The sequence below is a fragment of the Natrix helvetica genome (genome assembly GCF_964273705.1).
Source record: "Natrix helvetica genome assembly, chromosome: 7".
Lineage (NCBI taxonomy): Eukaryota > Metazoa > Chordata > Lepidosauria > Squamata > Natricidae > Natrix > Natrix helvetica.
In genome coordinates this window covers 100,962-121,845 of record NC_138558.1, presented here as the reverse complement: position 1 = coordinate 121,845, position 20,884 = coordinate 100,962, and the positions used below count along the sequence as shown (strand labels likewise).

At 50.9% G+C, this 20,884-nt stretch overlaps 1 protein-coding gene across 10 annotated transcripts; it reads right to left on the bottom strand.

Annotated features, from left to right (window-relative positions):
• Positions 1-672: 672 nt before the first annotated feature.
• On the bottom strand, positions 673-20,882 carry M1AP (meiosis 1 associated protein). 10 transcript variants are annotated; one of them, XM_081959876.1, is made up of 10 exons: positions 15,662-16,454; positions 14,929-15,212; positions 12,155-12,340; positions 10,130-10,304; positions 7,516-7,692; positions 4,613-4,760; positions 1,760-1,901; positions 1,352-1,561; positions 1,106-1,249; positions 673-817 (listed from the first exon to the last, which is right to left on the bottom strand). In XM_081959876.1, exons 2-10 carry the CDS (start codon positions 15,178-15,180, stop codon positions 683-685), a joined length of 1,569 nt encoding a protein of 522 aa, XP_081816002.1. In that variant the 5' UTR covers positions 15,181-15,212; positions 15,662-16,454; the 3' UTR covers positions 673-682. The 10 variants fall into 10 exon arrangements, with proteins under 10 accessions (XP_081816002.1, XP_081816007.1, XP_081816010.1 ...); XM_081959881.1 differs by having other exon boundaries at positions 1,106-1,901; XM_081959884.1 differs by lacking the exon at positions 1,106-1,249 and having other exon boundaries at positions 1,352-1,901.
• Between the last annotated feature and the right edge of the window lie 2 nt (positions 20,883-20,884).

Sequence of the window (20,884 nt, the reverse complement as noted above, 5' to 3'; positions counted from 1 at the left end):
TGGCTTCCAAAGGTAGGTCAGAACCCTCCTGGCCCCCGGGACATGACTTCTTTGGGACTGCGGCCTTTGGCAGTGAGCCCAGAAAGCCTCCCTGGTGCCTGGCAAGCCATTTAGGAGGTTGCTGCTTCCTTTGGTTGCTGCTGGCGAGAGCCTCTGCTGGCCCACTGCCACCCCCACGCCCAGGTCGGAGGCAGCCTGCGTGGTGGGCTGACGCTCCCGGCTCTGTGCCCGAGGCTGCCCTGCCTCTGCAGGAGGCTGAGAAGGGGTCCTGGGGCAGCAGAAGCCATGCTGGGGGGTTTGTGGGAAGGCGCTGAAGGAGACTCGCTCGCTCAGGCTGTCACAAGGTGGTTTATTGACACAGAGCAGAGGATGTGGCTGAGCCAGGGCGGAAGAGAGCCGAACAACAGAAACCAGGAAGTGCCACAAACCGCCCCTCCCCCTCCCCCTCCGCCCGCATCCCCATGGAGCCCAGGCTGGGGGAAGTGGGGAAAAACAGGCAGGTTGGCCCCAGCTCCTGCCCGAGGCTTGCGGGGAACATCTAACACACACCCTCCCCCCGGAGTCTTCTGGGTGAGGGTGGGGAGGTGCAGGCTGGCTCTTTTGGCAGAGGAAGGCACTGGCTCTGAAGCTGTGAAGGCGGCAGGGTGTTCCCTCTGTGGCCGAGGCGCGTGGACTAAGGCTGCTACATCTCAGACTCTGGGATCACCTTTCCTTGGCTCAGAAAAAGGGGGCGGCTGCCGGAGCCAGCAGGCGGGAGAGCCACCTGCAGTGGGGCCACTGTGGCCCTGGCCCTGCTGGGATGCACACGACCACCATGCTGTGGGGGAAGAACCACCGTCACTGCTGGGGCAAAAGAGTGTGTCCGTCCGTCCGTCCCCTGCCCTTCCTGCTGTTGGGATGGCAGGAACCCTGCTTGGTTAGTGAGAGAGCCCATGCCAAAGGCTGGGAGGTGCCCCAGGTGTTAGGTCAGAGCCCTTACTGGGGGGCTTTGTGCATTTGACCTTCTAAGCAGCCATGCTGGAGCCCTGCTGCCTCCTGGGCCAGTTCCTTGCTGCCAGGCCCACATTTGTCCCCGCCCTTCCCCGTGTCGTGTGCCCCTTGATACCTGGCGGGACCACTGTCTTGGTGCCCAGCGCTGAACCCGGGAGGTGGGCAGGCGGCCCAGGCACCTCTTCAAGGCCTGGTACAAATGACCGGTCGCCCACAGGGGATTGTAGTGTGCCTCAACCTCCAGGCTGCCAAGGACGCCCTGGAGCGCAAGAGGCTGGGTCGGTCCCAGGGGAAGGCAGGGGTGGGGTGGGGTGGGGGTGCCCCTTCCCTTTCCCTGGCAGCCAGGGTTCTCGTCATTTACCTCCATTTGAGCGAGTGCTGCTTCTGGCAGGTCAGCAGGGAGGAGAGGAAAGCTGCAGGGCAGAAGCAGCTCTCGGGCCACTACCGGGCGCAGCAGCAGGGTGCAGGAGTCCGAGGGCAGCAGGACCTGGAAGGTGCTGGCTGAGAGGCCTCCACTGAGATCTGGCCCAGCCCAGGTCTCATATTTGGCAAGCAGCAGCCATTTCCGCTTCTGGAAGACAAAACCGATATGTGTTGTGCCAAAGCAGAGTGATGCTCCTGCCTGGTGGGCATGAGATGCCACTGACACGCAGCCAGCAGGACGGCTGGCCTGAGGTCTCCCCTCTGCCCCAAAGGCTTGGTGTTTTTGGGGCTGTTGGCAAGGTGGCCTTTCCCCCTGCTGCGGACCCCCGCTCCCCTTAGGACTCACTTGCAGGCAGTGGCAGAAGGCTTGGAAACTCTGCTGGTTGCTCTCCAGTTCATCCCAGCTCAGCTGCCAACAGCTTGTGGGCCTTACGACTAGAGGGAGACCAAAAAGCATGGATGCACAGACTCCGTCAGCTTTCAGGGCCCTGCAACAGGGAAGTTGGTCACTGGGGGGGGGGGGGGGGGCAGGCGGCTGCTGCCCCCATCAAGCTACTGGCTGAGGATCCAGGGACGTTGCTAAAGGAAATCTCTGCAAGGAGACCACTCAGTGGGGACTAAGATGTCCTGCTGATGGGTGGAAACGCCCCCCCCCAACCAACGCCCCCCCCAACCCCGCCTGCCTCAGTGGGGGCTGACCCTGGAGGGAGGGGCAGGAGCTGCGCTGACCCTTGCCGTACAGATATGGTCAGTTAGGTTGAAGGTGGGTTGGAGGAAGTGGGGGTTTATCACAAAACTTTTTTTACTCCCTTGTCTTCTTTTTGGTGAAGGCAGCTTCCAGAAGGGAAGGAGCAGCCTGCAGGGAGGGTGGGTTTTCTGGTTAACTGAATGATCCAAAGAAAGAGGAAAGGAGGGGGGACGGGCGACGACAGATGGGCTCCAGATGATTCAAATACTGCACAGCCCCAAATGCTGCAATCGGTCCACAGCTTGCACAAATGCTTCGAAGTGGAGGGCAGACAGCTTCTCCCCCCCCCCCCCTTCCTGGGCAAAATCCTCATGCTTGGCCGGAGAACTTGGCTGAGCTGTAAAACCAGCGTCCTTGTCTTGGCCAGGCCTACAGGAGGCACCCGTTGTGGCAGCCTCCCCTTCCCTAAAGCGGACATCCCTGACCGACCACGTAGGCTGGGTTTCCAGTCCCTTGGCGTGGTCTCAGACTTACCTACGGCTGGGATGGGTTCAGCCCTAAGAACCATCCCATTTGGGGGAAAGGAAGCAGCAGTGCAAGAAGAGTTGGGGCTGCTCCAAGGTCTTCAAAAGAGCTTTTCTGCAATAAACCTTCTTCAGAGGTTCCTGGTTCTTGCGTGTCTGCTTAATTGCTTCCAGCCCAGCCTGTGGGGCTTCTTCCAGACGGCCCCTTAACGTGCTTTCCTGGGGCTTCAGTGGGTCTCGGGGGTCCGTTGGGCTGGCCGTTTGTGCTGCTCCATGGGCTGAGCCTGACTGCACCTGAGCGGGGTCTTCAGGGCAGTCCCTGGGGGCCTGGGCTAATTCCTGATTCCTTCCATAAACATTACCTTGAGAGCTTGGGTGTGGGGGAAGCTCTGCATGGAGCTCACAGGCAGACCAGCCGTCCGGACCACCACTGGACCTGTGGCTGCAGAGACATTCTGTGGCCTTTTAGCTCCCTTGTCAAAAGCAGGGCTCTTGGCTCTAAAGTGCCCCGCTACTTCGGCCAGGAAGGGCTGCACATCCATTCCCTCCGTGGGAGGGAGGGAGGGAGGGAGGGAGGGAGGCGGTGCCCTTTTGTCTTGCAAATGGCAATTCTGGGGACGTCCTGGAATACTTTGCAGTGCCGCCACCCAGCATGCTTGACACTGGGGTGGAACTGGCAAGAGTTCTGCCTCTTCCAGTCCCAGAAAGGCCACTAAACCCATCTCTGCCCAGGTGCTGCCCAGGTGCCACTCAGTGGGGGAAGGGAGGATGCATGGAGAGAGCTCCCCCATCTCGGCCTGCTCCCACCCAGCGGGTCATTTTAGGCACCCCAAGAGACGCCCGAGGTGCCTCACTTGTCCAGGTGCTGTTCTGAGCAGAGAGACTGTGAGGGGCTTTCCTTCAGCAGGAGGGGAGGGAGTGCCCCACAAGCCGCCTCCATGTGCTCTTAGGCAGTCCCAGAGCAGAGAGGCAAATGGGAGCTGGGCTGCCTGGGCCAAGGGATTTGCCACAGGCTGCTCTTCAATTGTGAACTGCTTTGTCAGAGGCAGCCTGGAGCTCTGGAGCCCTTGGTGAGAGCAACGTAGACCCCAGGGGGCCGGTTTGGAAATGAAGTAAAACCACGCGACTGGCATGGCTGCCCGTCTCCCAGCCCAGGGCTGAAAGAAAAGGGGCGGATAGCTCCCTTTCCAGAGAAGGAAAGCTGTTATTCCACCCTTGGAAAAGTAGGACTTCCCTTCCTGACCCCAAAGCCACTTCTGCTGCTTCTGTCCTAGGAGGAGATCCCTTTCCCAAACAAAACTGAATTTGTAATTTTGGCACTGCCAAAAACAGCCAGTAGTTTCCCAGCCGCTGTGCTGTGATTTCTCTGTGCTGATGCTACGGTGCTACCGAGCGCTTGCAGAGGTGGTAGAGGAGGCCTCTGGAGCAGCTCCTCTTGGCGATGGGGGTGGGGTGGGGATTGGCCCCCTTCTGCGCCCACCACCTTGACACAAGCCTGGGCTGACTAGAGGTCTGCCGTGCATCTCTCCAATGATCTGTGAATATGTCTTAGGTGATGAGTTTTGGGATATAAGACAAGTGATTTCCAGAAAGTTTGTGGTCCATGAAATTGATATTCGGACCACCAATCCTCCCCACCCCACCCCAAAGCATGTGACACACAACCCAGGGATCCGGTCTGCCACGGCCAAAGCCAAAATGACCGGTGTGTGTGTGTGTATTGACCCAGAACTGCACAGAAATGTGCCTGCACCAGATTTGTGCCAATGGAAGGGTGGGTGGGTGGGTGGGTGCTATTGCCAGCTCTAACTGGGCCATCAGCAGCAATATTATCAAAGCCCGGCAGGCTGCCTGTAGGCCAGAGCTCTGCCGAGGGAAGAGGAAACCCCCATATTAAATCTATTTTCGGGCAGGGCTGGGGAAGAGTCATCCTTGTTAGGAAGCAGGTGTGGTGACAGTCACGGTAACACCTCACCCAATCGGGTACCTGAGGACTCTCAGTCTGCGTGGGGCCAGGCCAGGGGCCATCCAGAATGGACTGGCAGCGTTGTCCATTCCTGCTGTTCCACCCTCACAAGCGGCAGGAAGCTGGGCAGGGCTGAGAAATCTTTCCTGGACATCACACTTCAGCCATGCTGTAGAGGTAGGAGAGCAGAGTGAAGGGCCAAAGTGGCACATCACTGAAGCATGCGTGTGGGTGTTGTCTCTTTGTCCAGCAACCTCTTAGCCCAGGGCAGGGGTTAGCAACCTTAAACACTCAGAGCCATTTGGACCCATTTTCCACACTGGGAGCCAAAACCTGGGTGGGAGTGACCAGCTCAATGTCACGCACTCCTACCCAGTCACACGACCCCCCCTCCCTTAACATCCTCAATCCTCCCTTCCTTCCATCCCCCCTCCTGATTTCACCTTCCTTCCTTCCTCCTCTCATTTCACCTTCCTTCCTTCCTTCTTCCCTCCCTCCTCCTATTTCACCTTCCTTCCTTCCTTCCCCCCTCTTGATTTCACCTTCCTTCCTTCCCTGAAAATGATCCTGTCTTCTCCATGGAGGCCACTCCACCACAAAAACATAGTCCCTCCCCGTCTTTTTCTTTGAAAGCTGATCTTATTATTTCAACCCAAAGTTAAGATTTAAAAAAAAGATTTGGGACTCTGAAAAGAAACTAAATGGGTCTGGAGCTGCTGCGTTTTATGCCCGAAGGCAGTGGGGAAGCAAAGAGCTGGTCGATGTCACCGAAGGGGTTCTCTATCTGCTCCCCACTCACAGCCTTTTAGCAACTATTGTTCCACCTTGCTTCCCCCTCCCCTTAAAATCAGCCTAGGGAAGAAAGCCGGGAGGGGGGAACTTAAGGGGGAGGAAAGAAGAGACCCCGGCAGATCCCTCTCTGAATAGCTTCCTGCCCAGATTTCGACGGATTTCCTCTCCCATCCTCCAACGAACAGACCCCTCCCCACCCCCACCCCTTTTTGGACTCTGGACTGGCGGACCTTTATTTTCCCCATTTATTGGGGGAAATTGGGTTTTTATTGTGTGTCCGTCCGTCCCCTGGCCAAAAAGAAAGCCAGCCGGACTTACCCTCCAAGCCCCTTACCCCGCACTCAATTCCACTTCGGGAATTGAGGAGCGCTCTCTCTCTCTCTCTCTCCCTCCCTCCCTCCCTCTTTCACGTGTTTGTTCTCTCTTGAACCATTTCAAAAAAAAAAAGGTGAGGTGGGGGTGGGGTTTGCTGATGTTGTTCTTTCTTCTTCTTTGGGTGTTTTTTTACCATACAATTGAAATGAAGAATCGTTTCAGGTTCCCAGATAAATGAAGCTTTCGTCCCCCTGCTCTGGATCCGTGTCAGCTGCCCCCCCCCCCCCTGCCCTGAGGAGGGCGAGTGGGCGGATGGAGGCTTGCTCTGTATTCCTGAGCAGAAGCGAAGCTCCCCTCTGCTTGCCTCTTTATCCGACCCTTGTTGGGAGAGGCGCGACTTTTTTCTGTGCCAAGACACTGGCTGGGCCGCCTGGCTGCAGCCAATGCCCCACCTTGTAATGGGCTCCCAGAGGAGGAGGGGAGGCCGCATCCCCCATTGTGCAAGCGCTAAGGTTAAGCGCAAGAGCAGCAAGCAGCCCTGCAGGCAGCCAAAGGACTCTGGGGAGATGCGGCCTAGCCGGTGTCTGGGGGGGGGGGGGGAGTGGCACCTCTCCCCCAAGTGGCGCCTCTCCCCCAGCGGCCGAGGCAAGTGGAGGGATGCTTCGGTCCCGCTCTGGAGTACGGAGCGAGTCTCCATCTGCCGCAGTTGCCCTTCTCCTCCCAGGGCAGGCGAGGATGGGGGGGGGGAGGGAAGGGCGAGGCCACCTAGTGGTGGGATCATCCAACAGGGAGCCGCAGGAGAGGGCCCAAAGAGCCGCAGGTTACGGACCCCCGGCCCAGGGTTTTCTCTGCCCAGCTGATGGGGGTGTATATGTGGAGGGAGAGGGGGATCAGCCTGCTGGCAGAGCACCTGTTGTGCTGCCGGAGATTGTCTCCATTGCCAGCAGAAGCTGCGGTGGGAGCAGGCAGGGCTAGCCTGGTGTCACCCTTGAATCCGAAAGGCCTTTCCTGATGGATCCTCCTCCTCAGCCCCATTTCAAACTGCTTCAGTTGGTGGCAGGAGCAGATTCCAGAGATGGGAAGAAGTCCTTCCTTTGATATCTTTTTGCTCTCCGATTTTCAGCCTTGCAGAATGACCCCACTCCAGAGAGATGATGAATTATTTATAAATTAAACAGATAATTAAAAGAAAGAAAATGAATTGAAAAAGAACAGCTGCCACTGGATAAAGGAGACTTGTATTCTTTGCATCTTTCCAGTTGTTGTAGCCAGTGCGTTCTCCCCACTTTTTCAAAAATGGAATAAACCTTATTTGGACAGAAAAGTAAAATGAAAGAGAAAAAAGGAGAATAGCCCCTCCCCCCACCCAAGGCATGGAACATGGCAGGTGTAACATGAATATGAGGAGGTCTAGGGGGACTTAGATGAAAAGCCATGTAAATTGAAGGGAAGGGAATATCCACATGCAAAGCATTATCTGGGGCGTCGTGGCCCTATTTCTCCGTGAGCCCCTCCTTCCTGGGACAGTCCAATCTGGGGAGCCCTTGCAGAGTCCTTTCCTAACTTCTCCCTGGCAAACGTAGCACTGACTCTGGAGGGCAGAAGGATATCCTGAGAACCAGGAACACGGACACCTGACGCTCAGTCTCTGGCCGGCAAGAACACACAGCAGGTGTATTGTCCTGGACAGTGCATACATTTTTTTGCTGGTTCCTTCTATGATTTACTACTTTTGTTTATTGTAATTTGTTTGCCAAGAAAATGGCACCAATGTGTCACGGATGCCCTGTGGGCACCTGAGGGCAAGGGTAGATTACCTGCATTGCTGCTTGGTGCCTCAGAGCAGCTGGTGGTCCTGGCAGGCAGGAGGAGATGAAGGTGCTCTTGATCCGGAGCATGGTCATGCAGCCAGGCTTTGAAAAAGTCCTCTAAGGCCACCACATCATTCTCCACAGTGTGTAGATCAACCTCTGTGCTCACAATTGTGGTGCTCTCTGCAAGAGAAGAGGAGATTAAATAGGACATCCTCAAAAGGGCACTACAAAGAATGCTTTTCCTGCGCCAACTCAGGAAGCTCAGGTAGCCCAAGGATTTGCTGATACTACTGTTCTACAAAGGAATTCTTGAGCCTGTCATTTGTACGTCAGTGAATGTCTGGTTTGGCACAGGAAGCAAACAGGACAGGCAGAGATTTCAACGGATAGTTAGGTTGCTGCAGAAAAAACAACAGCAACCGGCCTGCCTTCCATTGAGGACCTGCACGGGTCTGAAACAAGGCTCAGAAAATATCTACAGACCTCTCACATCCTAGACACAAACTGTTTCACCTCCTCCCCTTTGGATGATGCTATAGGGCACTGCATGCCAAAACAGCTTATGACCCGGAGACAAATTCCTTGCATGTTGAATCATACTTGGCCAATAAAGTATTCTATTCTATTTTCCATTACTATTTATTTTCTATTTTCTTCTATTTTCAATTATTTTATATTTTCAATTATTTTATATTCTCTATTCTCCTCTGTTATTTTACTCTATTGTATGTTATTTTATTTTATTGTGTCACATATCATACTGTATCTCCTATCGTATTTCGTATTCTGTCCTATCCTATTGCCAGGTCCCCTGCTGGGAGGCTGCCATTCCTATGGAGAAGTGGGGAGGCGGCTATGGGGCTGCATTCTCCGCATGCTTTTGCTGTAACCGCATGTGTTTCAGGGAGGGGAGGGGCTATCCTGAAGACAGATGGGCTTCCTCCCAGCGGGTTCCAGCCTGACACCAAGGTTGCTGTGCCTGGGGCAGTGGTGGGTTACAGGCGGTATGCCCTGGTACGGGCATACCAAAGCCTGCCCAGAGCACTGGGTACTGTTCTGGTACGGTGCTCCGGAGGGCCCACCAGACCGCCCGAGCTCCTTACCTGTCCTTTAAGCCTTTGGCGCTTCCGTGTACGTGCATGGCACATACGGTGCCCGCGCGACGCTCCACCGAGCAGGCTTGAGGAAGCGTCACAGGCAAGTATGACGCATCCGCGCGCATCCATGTGGGTGACGCGGGGGGCGTTTCAACCGTCACCGGGTGGAACGGAATCCGGAATCCACCACTGGCCTGGAGATGCTATCAAGCTAATGCCTCAGAGTTGGCAAAACACCTATGCAGAGTTGTATTGGCTACCAGTGACTGGTTAGGGTTAGGGTTCAGATTCCATCTGACTTCTCTGCAATCACTTTCTCTCAGTAAAGATTCCTTCTGATAACTAATTGTTTCAAGAGCCATGCTTTCCTAAGGGGATAGGTGAGGCAGTTTCTTATATTAGGCGGAATCCTAACTCTGCCTCGTATAAGAGGTTCCAGTGCAACATGTTAAGCTACTCTTCCCAATTCCCTACCCTACCCTACCCTTTCCTTATCCTTTCCAAAAGCAGAGAAAATTGGGATACAGAGAATATGCACCTCAAAAATGCCTGGGAGAGGCAAATACTACTTTGGGGTCCATTAACAGAACCAAGAATCTAGATCAAGTCTTAGGACAGCACTGAACAAATGGTCCTTGAGGTTACAGCTGTTGGGAGTGCCCTTGTGGCCACGTGACCAAAACATGGGATACATGGCAGCCTGCTTGCATTTACAGCCCGTCTCAGCAGCCGCAGGAGAGAAAAGAGGGCAGCCGGAATGGCTGCATGGTGGGCAGCAGCACAGTAAAGGGTGGCCTCTTTCTCAAGGGCTCATCGGGATATTAGAGTTGGTGAGCCGTATGATCATGTGATGAAGATAGATTCAAGGGTGATAAAGATGCAAAGGGTCCTTTGGATTCACAGGTGCTTGAAGAGAGCAACAGCATGCACACTGGTGCCAAAATTTCTGATTATTCATACAGATTAATGGGATCAGGGCTAGCAGGGACTAATGAGACCTTGGAGTAATGGTGTTCACACTGCATGAAACTGGGACAAAAGATTTCAGTAGGTGGTAACAATCTACTGCTATCCAGTTGATGGCAACAATCTGCATCTTAGTCCATTTTTACAGATTCACTCTTTTAAAAATGAAAAAAAAAAATCTGAATCCATTCCAAAATTAAGAGTTGAGCAGGTACCTTTATTAGATCAGCTAAATGCACTAATAATTGTGGCATGCCAGCTTCAGGTTCTGCATCAATAGGTTGTTACAAAATGAAATAAATGGTGAACAAGTGAACAGGGTTCCCCCCCCCCCCCACTTGCTCTGGCAGTGGGAGCAGCCAATTTAATGCCAGCCTGCTTTTTGTTTTGAGATTTCAGGGATGGATGAAGAACAGCTGATATTGTCCTGGGTTCTAAGGCTCAGATTCCATATCTGGAGAGGTTTTGTAGACTGAATGCACTCATCAGAGTTAGGCGTAGCTGGTGTCAGGTTTTTCAATTTCTAGGCATAAACGTCAGGCTGCTGTACTCACCTCCACTGCTGCTGGATACGTCTCCGCCCCACTGTGCCCCAGAGAGTTCCTGGACTGCCTGCTGAGAAACCTCAACCACCTGTAGTTGGTGGAGGTTAACCAGGTCAACACCCTGCAATCCAACATCCAGTTGGTTGGCTATTTTCCTGCTGGGCTGGCTAGTCAGGATTGTAATCTGGAAGAAAAGTCAAACCGTTGCAGTTTTAGAGGAGAGTTCGCTGTACTAATCGACAGCACACTCACACTCCTCATGTTAACTGCTCCAAGCAGAGCCTGGCATGATGGCTGCTCCCCAGTCCTTGCCATGCCCAGTGGGCAGCTACAATGCCCGTTTAGATGCATTGGAGAAAGAGACGACTCGTCCAAAGGAGATTAGCTCAAGTCCCTATTATTTAGATATCCCACAAAATCTCCTTGGTCCAAAGTTGCCTTTTATTAAGCTAGCCTACCCTCCCAGGGTTGTTTGGGTTTTGGTGGCCTTTAAATGACCCTGATTCAGAGACACTTCCTGTGGTTGATCACCATGGAGGAAATTTTCAGTTATAAGCCCCCCTGGAACAGGAGGCTTTGCTTAATCACTCAGTCTTGGGTGGAGTGAATGATTGCAATGTGCTTTGTGTGGGGCTGACCTTGAAGAGCATCCAGAAACTCTTTAAATCCAAATGCAGCAGTCTGAGTAGTTTCAGCTGCTTTTTGCTGGGCCCACCACCGCTGTGGGAACTGGACTGGTGACCAGTTGGCTTCTGGATGCAATTCAATGCACTTTTAAAGCCCTTCTTGGTTTAGGGCATGGACATATGCTGGATGCCTTCTTCCAATAATGTCTGTCTGCCCCATCAGATGAAGGGGGGGAGGCCCTCTATGTCCCCTCGCTCAAGCAGTGCAACATGTCTTCTCTACCACTGCCCCCTTCCCATGAAACCGCACATTTGGCAAGAGCTGGCTGTTAAGAGTTTGCATGACTGTGTTTTTTCCTTGAGATACTGATTATAGTAAAGAAGGGTGTAACATACTACACCATTCTGCACATTATTATTGTAACTTAAAGATAAGGAATTGTATGCTGCTTGGGTTGGATCTGATTAGAACAGCTTATAAGCCTTGTAAATATAACAATAAATCTCTTCCAAAAGGTGGAGTTGGTCATTACAATTGTACAAAAGCGAAAAAATACTGGGCAAGAATTCGAATGTGGTTGGAGAAGATGACGCAGCAACATATTGACTTAAAACCTGAATTGTTTTTGTTGGGTATCTTACGAGGGAAACATAGTAAAGAAAATGTATATTTGATTATTCATGTAATAACTGCGGCTAGAATTGTAATGCACAAAATTGGAAAGCTGAAGAAATCCCTAAAGATAAAAATGTGATTAAGAAAATATTAGACTGTGCAGAAATGAGTAGATTAACACTAGCAGTTAAAAGAAAGTAAGAATCAGATTATTATAATATATGGCGGTTATTTTATCATTTGTTAGAAAATAAAGATGGATAAAAAGTATAAAATTAAATAATTTAAGAAGAAAAATATTATAACAGGAGATACATTAAGTTATAATGTTAAAATAAGAACAGATGTATATAAAGAATTTGGTGGTAAGCTGTAACTATTATGAAACACAGAAAATCTGTGCTCAGACAACACACTAATTGATGAATGATGAAATATTTGTTTTAAAAGAAAAAAAGAAAAAAATCTTTTTTACAATTGTTATTTTCTTCTAGAAAAATTCTTTGTAGAAATATTCAGAAACATTTCTGAGCATCCATTGGGTGCAACCAACTCCAAGAACTCCCAGCAAACTTTTATCCAAAATATATACTGGTTGCTTTTGCCCAAAGCCTTATACCTGACGTACCCAACAGGTCACTGTTACCATATAGAACAGTAACAGGGTCTGCTCATGACACCCCCAAGGGGGATCTTGGCGATGGCAGAATTCTGTGGATGCTTGGGCTATTCTGCCTTGTTTCTGCTTTGGGCCTCTGGACCTCTGCTCTCTCAGCCCTGCCCACTTCTTACCTCCACAGAAGAGCTGCTTAGAGAGGCTCCGGCCATGCCTTGACCCGTGTACTGTTTGAACTGCTGCAATCCGTCCAGTACCGCTTGAACCACCGCCTCTTCTTTGGGCTGGAATGCCCCTTCTTTTGGCAAGGCACCAAGCTCTGCAAAGCAGCTCTTGAGCCGAGCAAAGCCTCCTTTAAGAGCCTGTGGGGAAAATGGGAAAGAAGCACAGGTGACTCTCCTATTTCCAGTTACCCTGGCGAAGAGGGGGCTGCCCCCACTACCTGCACGACTGACAGCACCTTGGCTGGATCTGAGAAATGTTGCTCAAATGTTACCTCCTGATACGGTTCACATGAAACAACTCAGCATAAAAAGTAGCAGAAAGAAGTTACCCATGTTTGGGGCTAAATATGCTTGTCTGAAAACTATGTTTTATATCAGAAAAAGTTAAAAGAGGCTAGATGTCATAACGCACCCGAGAAAATGTGACACAATGGGGAGTAAAAACCATCGCAACATTCGCACTAGTGGAACGTTGGGGCTTTTCCCCTTATTAAAGAGGAAGGGACAAAATAAGAAGGGCGGCACTTAAGCATTTACACATCAGGAATGAACTTGCCACCTTCTTTGTCCAAAGGTGGAGGTGAGTAAAAAGCGGAATGCTGCAGATGCAATAACTCTGATTTTAGCAAAGCTGAATCCCAGCCCCCTGGCATGAGGTTCCTGCTGAGATCTAGGCAGCTCTCCCTCTGCCATTGTTTAGAGCGGCCCTGGTGACTCTTCTCAGCACCTTTGGTGAATGAGGGGGGGTGCGAGACCACTTGCTTCATTCCATCCAGTCTGGCTGGCTTGCACTCTTATAACCTTTTCTTGGTTTTATTGTAACTTATTTGTCTTACTGTCGTGAGTCATCCAGAGCTGTTGGGAATCGGGAGGTCCATACCGTGTTTCCCCGAAAATATGACATGTCCTGATTATAAGGCCCTGCCACATTTTTCTGGTGGGCAAAAATATAAGCCCTCCCCCGCAAATAAGTCCCCTGGACACCCCCCCCCCCCCAACCAGGCAGAGGGCCGCTCACCAACCTAGCCAACCTAGGTGCCAAGCCACGGAAACCGGGGCGGGGCAAAGCTGATTGCGTTGCTTGGTGCCTTTGGGATACCGCTAGGTTTGTGAGCGACGCTTTGCCCAGCTGGAGAGGGGGGTTGTCAGGTGGCTGCTCTCTTGTGAGCGGGCTCTCAAAGAGCCGGGCACAGCCTCAGGGGTGAATGGTTGGGTTGCATTATCGCAGCAGCGCAATAGCAGCCATGAAGCGACCACGCTCACGAGAAGCCACCCGGCAACCCCTTTTTCCAGCCGGGCACAGTGCTATTCACTGGCATTTCGAAGGCGCCAAGCCACGGGAGCCGGGTGGCGGCAAACAGGCGCTCACACAGCTTGGCGATACCCCTAGGTCAGTGATTGGTGCTGCGCCAGGCTGGAAAGGGGGTTTGCCGGGTAACTGCTCGTGAGCGTGGTCGCTTCATGGCAGCCGTTTGGCCCTGAGGCTGTGCCCAGCTCTTTGGGAGCCCGCTCGCAAGAGAGCAGCTGCCTGGCAACCCCAAAGCAATAAGCCCTCCCCTGATAATAAAGCCCAAGCCATATTTTGTGAGTCAAAAGAACATAAGACCCTGTTTTATTTTCGGGGAAACATGGTATAAAAACTCCAACATATCTGGAGCAGCATTTGAATACCACTGGGATATAGACGAAATCACTATCAGTCAATTGCAAAAGGCAGTTTTACTTGGAACAGCTTATGTCAAAAGAGACAATAAAAAAGGAAAGAAAGAAAAAGGCAAGATGATATCTTTGCTAACAGCCAACTCTCAAATAAGGGATTAACACCAGACAAATAATCAAGGAGAAAAGAAACACTCTTATGAAGGAACTACCAAGGAGGAAACCACAGCCCATCCACACTGGCAGCGCAAGGTACTGTACATAAACAGGGAGCAAACTGCACACTGTTTGCACTGATAGTGTTAGTTGGGTAATGAAATGTCTTGTTAACAAGCAAGCTCAGAGAACACCAAGGGTTTCAAAAGTGAAAGTTACAGAACGGATTAGCAAAGAATGAAAAATGACATAATTAAAAATAACCTTTAGCTAGACAGTTTATGAGGAGAATCATGACAGTCTATGGTGACCAAAATTAAGTAGAATCTGGTAGCACCCTTTCTGATTAAAATATTTTGTAAAAAGGTGTCAGTTTTTGTGACTTGCAGCTTGCTTCATCAAATACATTGAGTGGCTTTATTAAAGTGGGTAGTTTGATGGAAAGCTGCACCTCCATTACCAGCCTGTCTTCTCCTCCCTTCTCTTGTCTCCCCACCTTAAACCATTCCTGATATTTAGCTGGACAGAGTATAATTTAGTGGGCATATTTGATAAACCAGAAATGGAAGCCCAAACGTAACCTACAAATGAAGACTGGAGCGGGCAAAGAATGGCATCACACCCAAACATGGCAAGATGGGCTTAGGATATGAGCTTTACTACAACAAAAGGTTGTTTTGTTGCAAGACCTGAGTATCTTAGGCCTTTGGGCTGCCAACCACCATGGATAGAGGAACACTAAACTCCATATATTTAACCCATAAAATCTTCCAAGCAAGAGAAACCACGTCCCCAAAGGACCAAAGGTTGCACGAGAGCAGAATAGCTAGCACTAATGAAAAAGTAGAACAGGGACCTTCAGGTATTTTACTCTGCTGTAGATGGGCTTATGTGTGTAACGGAACACTCACCATGAAGGGCAGCAGGCATTCCTGCTGGTTCTGGACCACATAGAGGCTGAATGAAGGGATGCGGGGTGAGCCTGTCAAACTGCAAGCTAAGCAGAAGACGTTTTCCAAGGCTTCACAGAGTTTGTGGCAGGTCTTGTCCCAATGGGGAGGATGGATGTCTATCACCAAGATCCGTGGAGTTTGCCTGGAATGAGCAGTGGTGGTGGCAGGACATTGCTCCACAACACCAGGTCTCCGCCTTCCGGGACTCATCGTTTTCTGAACGCAGTTGAGATTGTGGCTGCCTGGAAAGTAGAAGTCAAGGCACTGTGACTCTTCTCACAGTGTATTGTCATTTGTGAAGACAGATACAGAGGATGCCAGAGAGAGAAATTGAGGGGTGGAAGAAGAGTATCAGGGTGTAAAGACCAGCAGCTCCATATCTGATGCAGGGCAGCACCCCGCCTGTCGTGAGAGTGGAAACTGTGCAGTATGAATGTGGACATTATGTGCAGCGATTCCTACCTTCAGGTTTGTTCTATTCAGACTATCCAAATCTGTTTATATGGCCACTTTCAGGATTCTTGGCCTGAATAGTTAAGGGGAATTCTGGTTGGGAATTTTGGGTGCTAGTCTCAATATATCTGGTGGTTCTTCCATACAAAACTACAATTCCAAAATAATTCTTATATATGCACAAACTAGGTTTAAACATTACATTAAATCATGGTTTGATCAAAATTTGTTGAATTACCTGGGTTCAAACATATTAAGCCAACCCCAAATCAAAGAGTGATTTGTGAACCCAAACACATGAGAAGTTAAATCCAAATTCCAAACTTCCAAATACAAACGGATTGTATTTTTTTCAAGACCATGGCAGCCCAAGGGGGATTGTCTAGGGAGCCTTTGAGAGGAGATCTTGTGCCACAGCAGACCCTACAGAAAAGATTATCTGTAGCTCAGGTATACTTTTGATACTCTGAACTTGGTGCATATGACTCTAACATATAAAAATAGGAGCAAAAGCCCGCTCCCTTCTAGGCTAGCCCTGATGATGTGACCTAGTTTGTCTGCCAGAAAACCACCAAGCGCAGAGAGCACCAAGCACCATCAGGCCCTCCTCATCCCCTCAGTCAGAGCTAGGGGTGCATTTGGAGGCCACTCATAGGTGGGCTTTGTGGCGGCGGAGGAGGAAGAGACCCTTTTTCAGGCCACGTTTTTTCAGGCTCCTTCTTCCAGTGCCCAGGCGCTGGTCCTCCATGGGGCACAGAGGAGGGCAGCCACCTCAGAGCCCCCATTTGGGGGAGCCCCCAACTCAGTCAGCCCCGCGGGAAAAGCCTGGGAAGAAGGCCCAAGGCCTTCTTTCGCCCGGACGAAGGGCGGTCGAGAAACGGCCCTCTTTTCTGTCAATCGGCGGGGCCGCCGGTGCTGCTGCTGGCCCGCTTTCTCGGGATCGGCCTAAAAATACTAAAACTGAAATTGAAACTAAAGGGGGCTCCGGAGAAAGGCCCAGCGGGAGAGGCCCGGCCCTCCCCTCCGCTGCCCCTTGTAGGACCCGAACGAGGAATGGCGGGCGGGCCTTATTTCCACCCCCGGGGAGGGCGGCTGGCCAAGCGGGGCCGGAGGCCCCTCTTCCTCCTCTGGGGCTGGGCGGAGGGACGACCTCCCCCCCGGAAGGCAGGGGACTTGCGGGCGAGGAAGGCCCGGCCCGCCTCAAGGGTGGACGCGACTTCAGCGGCCGAGGAAGACCCTGCGCCCCCCACCCCCCGAGCAGCACCTTCCCCTTGAGCTCGCAAGAGGGGCTTCTGCGGGAGGGAGGGAGGGAGGGAGCGAACCTCGGCGGGAAAGGGCAGAGATCCCCGCAAGGGAAATAATAGCAGAAGGCAGTGAGGAGGGAAGGTGGGCTGTGGGGGGGGGGGGAGGCTAAGCCCCGCCTGGATGCTGGGCAGGAAGGTCCCGATACCTCCCAGGATCCCCGGCTCCCCTGGCCATGAGCGGTGCTAGAAAGGTGAGCCAAACCCCGTACGCTTCTGGGCTGCAACACGGGTCCCAAGAGACGTGGAGAAGTTCTCAGGGGAAATCCTCACGCAGTCCTGGAAGGGAAAATGGACCCTGACCTCCTGGAGGTTCAGGCCCCTGTGGGGATGGGGGGGTGGGGGTGGCTGGTTCAGAGCCCTTGCAGAGGATGGGGGCACAAGGCAACCCCTGAGCTCCAGTCCATAGGGAGCTCCGCAGCAGGAGCCAGCTGGGACCCTCTGCCTTGGGGGGCGGGGAGGGTGGTGGTGGTGGTGGACCTTCCTTTTCCCCGGGGCTAGCCAAAGGTTGCAATGCAGCCTTCTTCCCGGGGAGGGGTGGGGCTTTTGCCAACCACCATGAATTCTAGCTTTTAGCTTTGGTTCCTCACTGACTGCTTCATCAACAGCACTACAGTGTGGGTAATAACTGGGCGGGGGGGGGAAACTAAACTTCCCCTCCCCTTCCTGAGGCTCTTCCTCTGAAGTGGGGCTCACCCACACTGACCAACTTCCCACTTCCTAGGAAGGCGTGGGGGAGAGGAGAGTTGCAGGGCTGCCCTGTGGGTGCTCAGAGATGGGGGACGGGAGCAGGCTGTGGGGCCGCTCTGGAGAGGGGCTCTCCCCACGTGCAGGTGACTCGAGCCAAAAGACAATGGAAGAATGTGTTTGCCTTACAACTTGAATATCCGTGACAGGACTGTCACTGCGCTACTTGTTTGCTAGCTGAACTGAATAGTTACTGCGCAGGTCATAGGCCTTATCAGCAATGATTTACTGCGCATGCTTCTTAACACGTTTCTTAATACATCACACATTCCAGAGACTTCTGTACTTTTGATCTTCTGTTCGTCTGCCAAGAAGGTGGGCGACAATTGCTCTTGCCAAAATGTAACAATTAGATAGATTTGTTTATTTTTATTTTTTTATATTAAAGTTTGTTTTTAATTAGAACATGTTATCGGGTCTTATTTTTCGCTTTTTCTGAAGATATACTTTTTAGGAAAGCCGACGGCCTACACCTCATTAGCTCAGGGTGAAATTTCCCCTGACAAGGACTTGACTTACAACCGTGCATTGAGTGAAGTTACAGTGGCACTGAAAAAATTGACTTATGACCAATTTTCACATGTGCCACCATTAAAAGCATCCCTATGGATGGATATATGATCAAAATTTGGGCACTTAGCAACCGGCACGTACTTGTGACAGTTGCACTGTCCTGAGGTCATGTGACCCCCATTTGTAAGCAAATGGAACCCTGACAGCGGCTGGCTTCCAACAAGCAACAAGTCAATAGGGGAAGCCAGATTTGCTTAACCATCACAATTCACTTTAAGACAGATGATTAACGACCACATGATTCACTTAACTGTGGCAAAAAGGTCATACAATGCGGTAAAACTCACTCAACAATTGCCTTGCTTAGCAATGGAAAGTTTGAGTTCAATTGTGGTCATAAGTTGAGGACTACCTGTATGTTTTTGTGCTTTGTTTTGTGTAAGACCAAATTTTCTTATTATGCCAGAAGCTTTTTTGGGATCAACTTTAGCATTTTAATCTACAATTAGATCTCATTTTTTAAATGTGTATTGAATTGATAAAGTGCTGCCATGTTGTTTTTGTCCTTTTGCCTCTTGGCATTGTTCCCACCTCAACCCAGCCACATCAGAAGTCCCCTGGAGACCTTCTGACTTGGGAGGGATTATATTGATAATTTCCTGGTTGTTAATATCCACCTGATTTTCTTGGCTGAAAACTGAGTCTATATCCTTTTCTGGTGGATCATGTTTAATCTCTGCTGTACACTTGTCTATCCTTCTGGATCATGAAGACTTTAGATTGCCTTGTTTGTTCCCTCTGCTCTCTGTATTGACCTATTTTTCCTCGTGGTTTGAAGACAGCCACTGTTGTTAATCAAAGCAAGTAAAAGAGGATTTTGTTGCCTTAAATCAGCTTCCCCTGAAATTGCTGCATTTTGCAAAATGCTAGCTGGCAGAGTGCTGCTTTTGGCACATTCCTTCCATCACAACTGCACTGAGTTTACAACCACAACCATTTCTTCCTGTTTGTTTTCTCCTTGCTATTGCCTCTCGGCTCTCCTCTCTTGCTCTCCATCGTAACTCCCTCTGTAGCGGTCCAGGCAGTCAATACTTTGCAGAGCCTCGTAAGCACGCTTGCTTGTTATTTCCAAAACCTGTCTCACCTAAAGCAATCAGAGCACGTTGAAAATACATGATTTTATTTGCAAGCCATCAATTATCCATGACCACAGCAAAGCTTTCATGGCTAAGAGCAACAACAGAACACAGTTTGTGAGCTTTCAGCTCCCCCTACCTCAAGGCAAGGCAAGGCAATGGCAAGCCAAAGGAAAAAGTAGACACTGTGGAAAGTACAGCTTGACATCAGAATATTTTGGATGAAGCCATCTGTGGGACATTGTTTATCTCTTCTAACTAGGTCAGCATGTCAGCAGTACTCTTTCTGAGATATGGTCAGTGAATAAAAGCAAGTTGGTTTACTGGGCCAGAAATCCCTGATTGAATTTTCTCCCTGATGCCACCCAGGATGACTTAAGCTTGTTGTGAATATTTTCTTAGACTTTTGAGCAGTTCACCATCCATCCCACAGATACTGAATACAGCTTACACGTACAGTATATTGGGGAGCCGGGGGCAGGGGGGCCCTTTATCTACCACAATAGGCTCTGGAGTTATTGTACTGCTTTGCATTCCACAGATTTTGGCATTAAACTCATAATCCTGTTTGGAAAAGGCTTGCAAAGATGGCGTGGTCACCAAGTTATTGGCTCTGCTTTTGAGTCCATCATCATGGTTTCTCAAAGCCCTGCTGTTTTCAACATGTTGAAGGACTCAGTGAGGCTGTGGTCAGCTGCCAGTTCACCACTCTCTCCTACGGAATCTCTGGAACCGAGGCATAAGGAAGACCTCTTGGAAGCCTGGGTAGAGCCACCCTTGGAAGGGGAGAGGCTGTGAGCCTCCTTGGCTTGCTCAGGATGGATGTGGGGATTCCAAGCAGAAAAATAGAGAAATGAGGGAAGAGAAAAAAAGACAAGCCTTGCCACCATGTCACTCTGAGAAAGAGGCTGGGTCACATGAGGGCAACCTCTGGTGTACACCATGGCTAGCCAGGTGTACTCTTGGCCTTCTTCCCCAACTACCAGTCTTCCCTCTCTGTCACCTGCCTCCATGGGGCTCATGGCCCAACCAGTTTGTGGGGGATGAAGAAAGTGTCTGGTGCTTCTTGTCTGCGTAGTTCTTGTCCAATCAGTCTGTCCCATCCACCCTGTCACTTATCTCAAAGGTGCTTTTTTTTTTTCAAGAGGAAACTGGACTTTCTGGTTTTTCTTGGAAGACGTTTCACTTCTCATCCAAAAAGCTTCTTCAGCTCTGACTGGATGGTGGGGAATGGAAGGACTGATACTCCTTGCAGTCAGCTGGTCATTTGCATTCTTTTAGTTGTTGAGGCCATTTGGAGGTTTATCTGTGTCCTCAGGTTGTCTGTCCACAGCCAGAAGGAAGCAGCTTTTTGGATGAGGAGCAAAATATCTAAGTCTAGTTGCCTCCTGAAAAGCACCTTTGGTACCATGGATAACAGAATCTCCACAGTCTCCTGTCACTTAGGGAGGCTGTGGCCTTCACCTTCACCCTGCTCCTCTTGGCCCCGACCACTCTGGACCCTGGTTGGCAAGGCTTCTGCTCTGCTTTAGGAGCCGACGTATTTATCACAACGTCCTAAAATTTGGGGGATTTACAATAAAAGCCTAGTAAAGCTGCGCTTACCACTTAAAGTCTCCTAACCAGCAAGACTCCAAAGGGATCACAAAAACCTGGCAGGCGGACGCTCCGCGCGCACCAAGCGCTCTCTGCTGGACGATCCCCCTCCCACCCGGCACCTTCGGTCTTCTCCCAGCAGCTCTCGGACGGTGGAGGCCAGCGGAG

Coding starts and splice junctions, on each gene's coding strand:
- M1AP (XM_081959877.1), bottom strand. CDS start 15,180: ATGAGTCCCGGAAGGCGGAGACCTGGTGTTGTGGAGCAATGTCCTGCC. Junction 7,693..10,129: donor CGTATCCAGCAGCAGTGGAG/GTGAGTACAGCA, acceptor CTTCTCTTGCAG/AGAGCACCACAATTGTGAGC. Junction 4,761..7,515: donor GGCACCAAGCAGCAATGCAG/GTAATCTACCCT, acceptor CTACCTCTACAG/CATGGCTGAAGTGTGATGTC.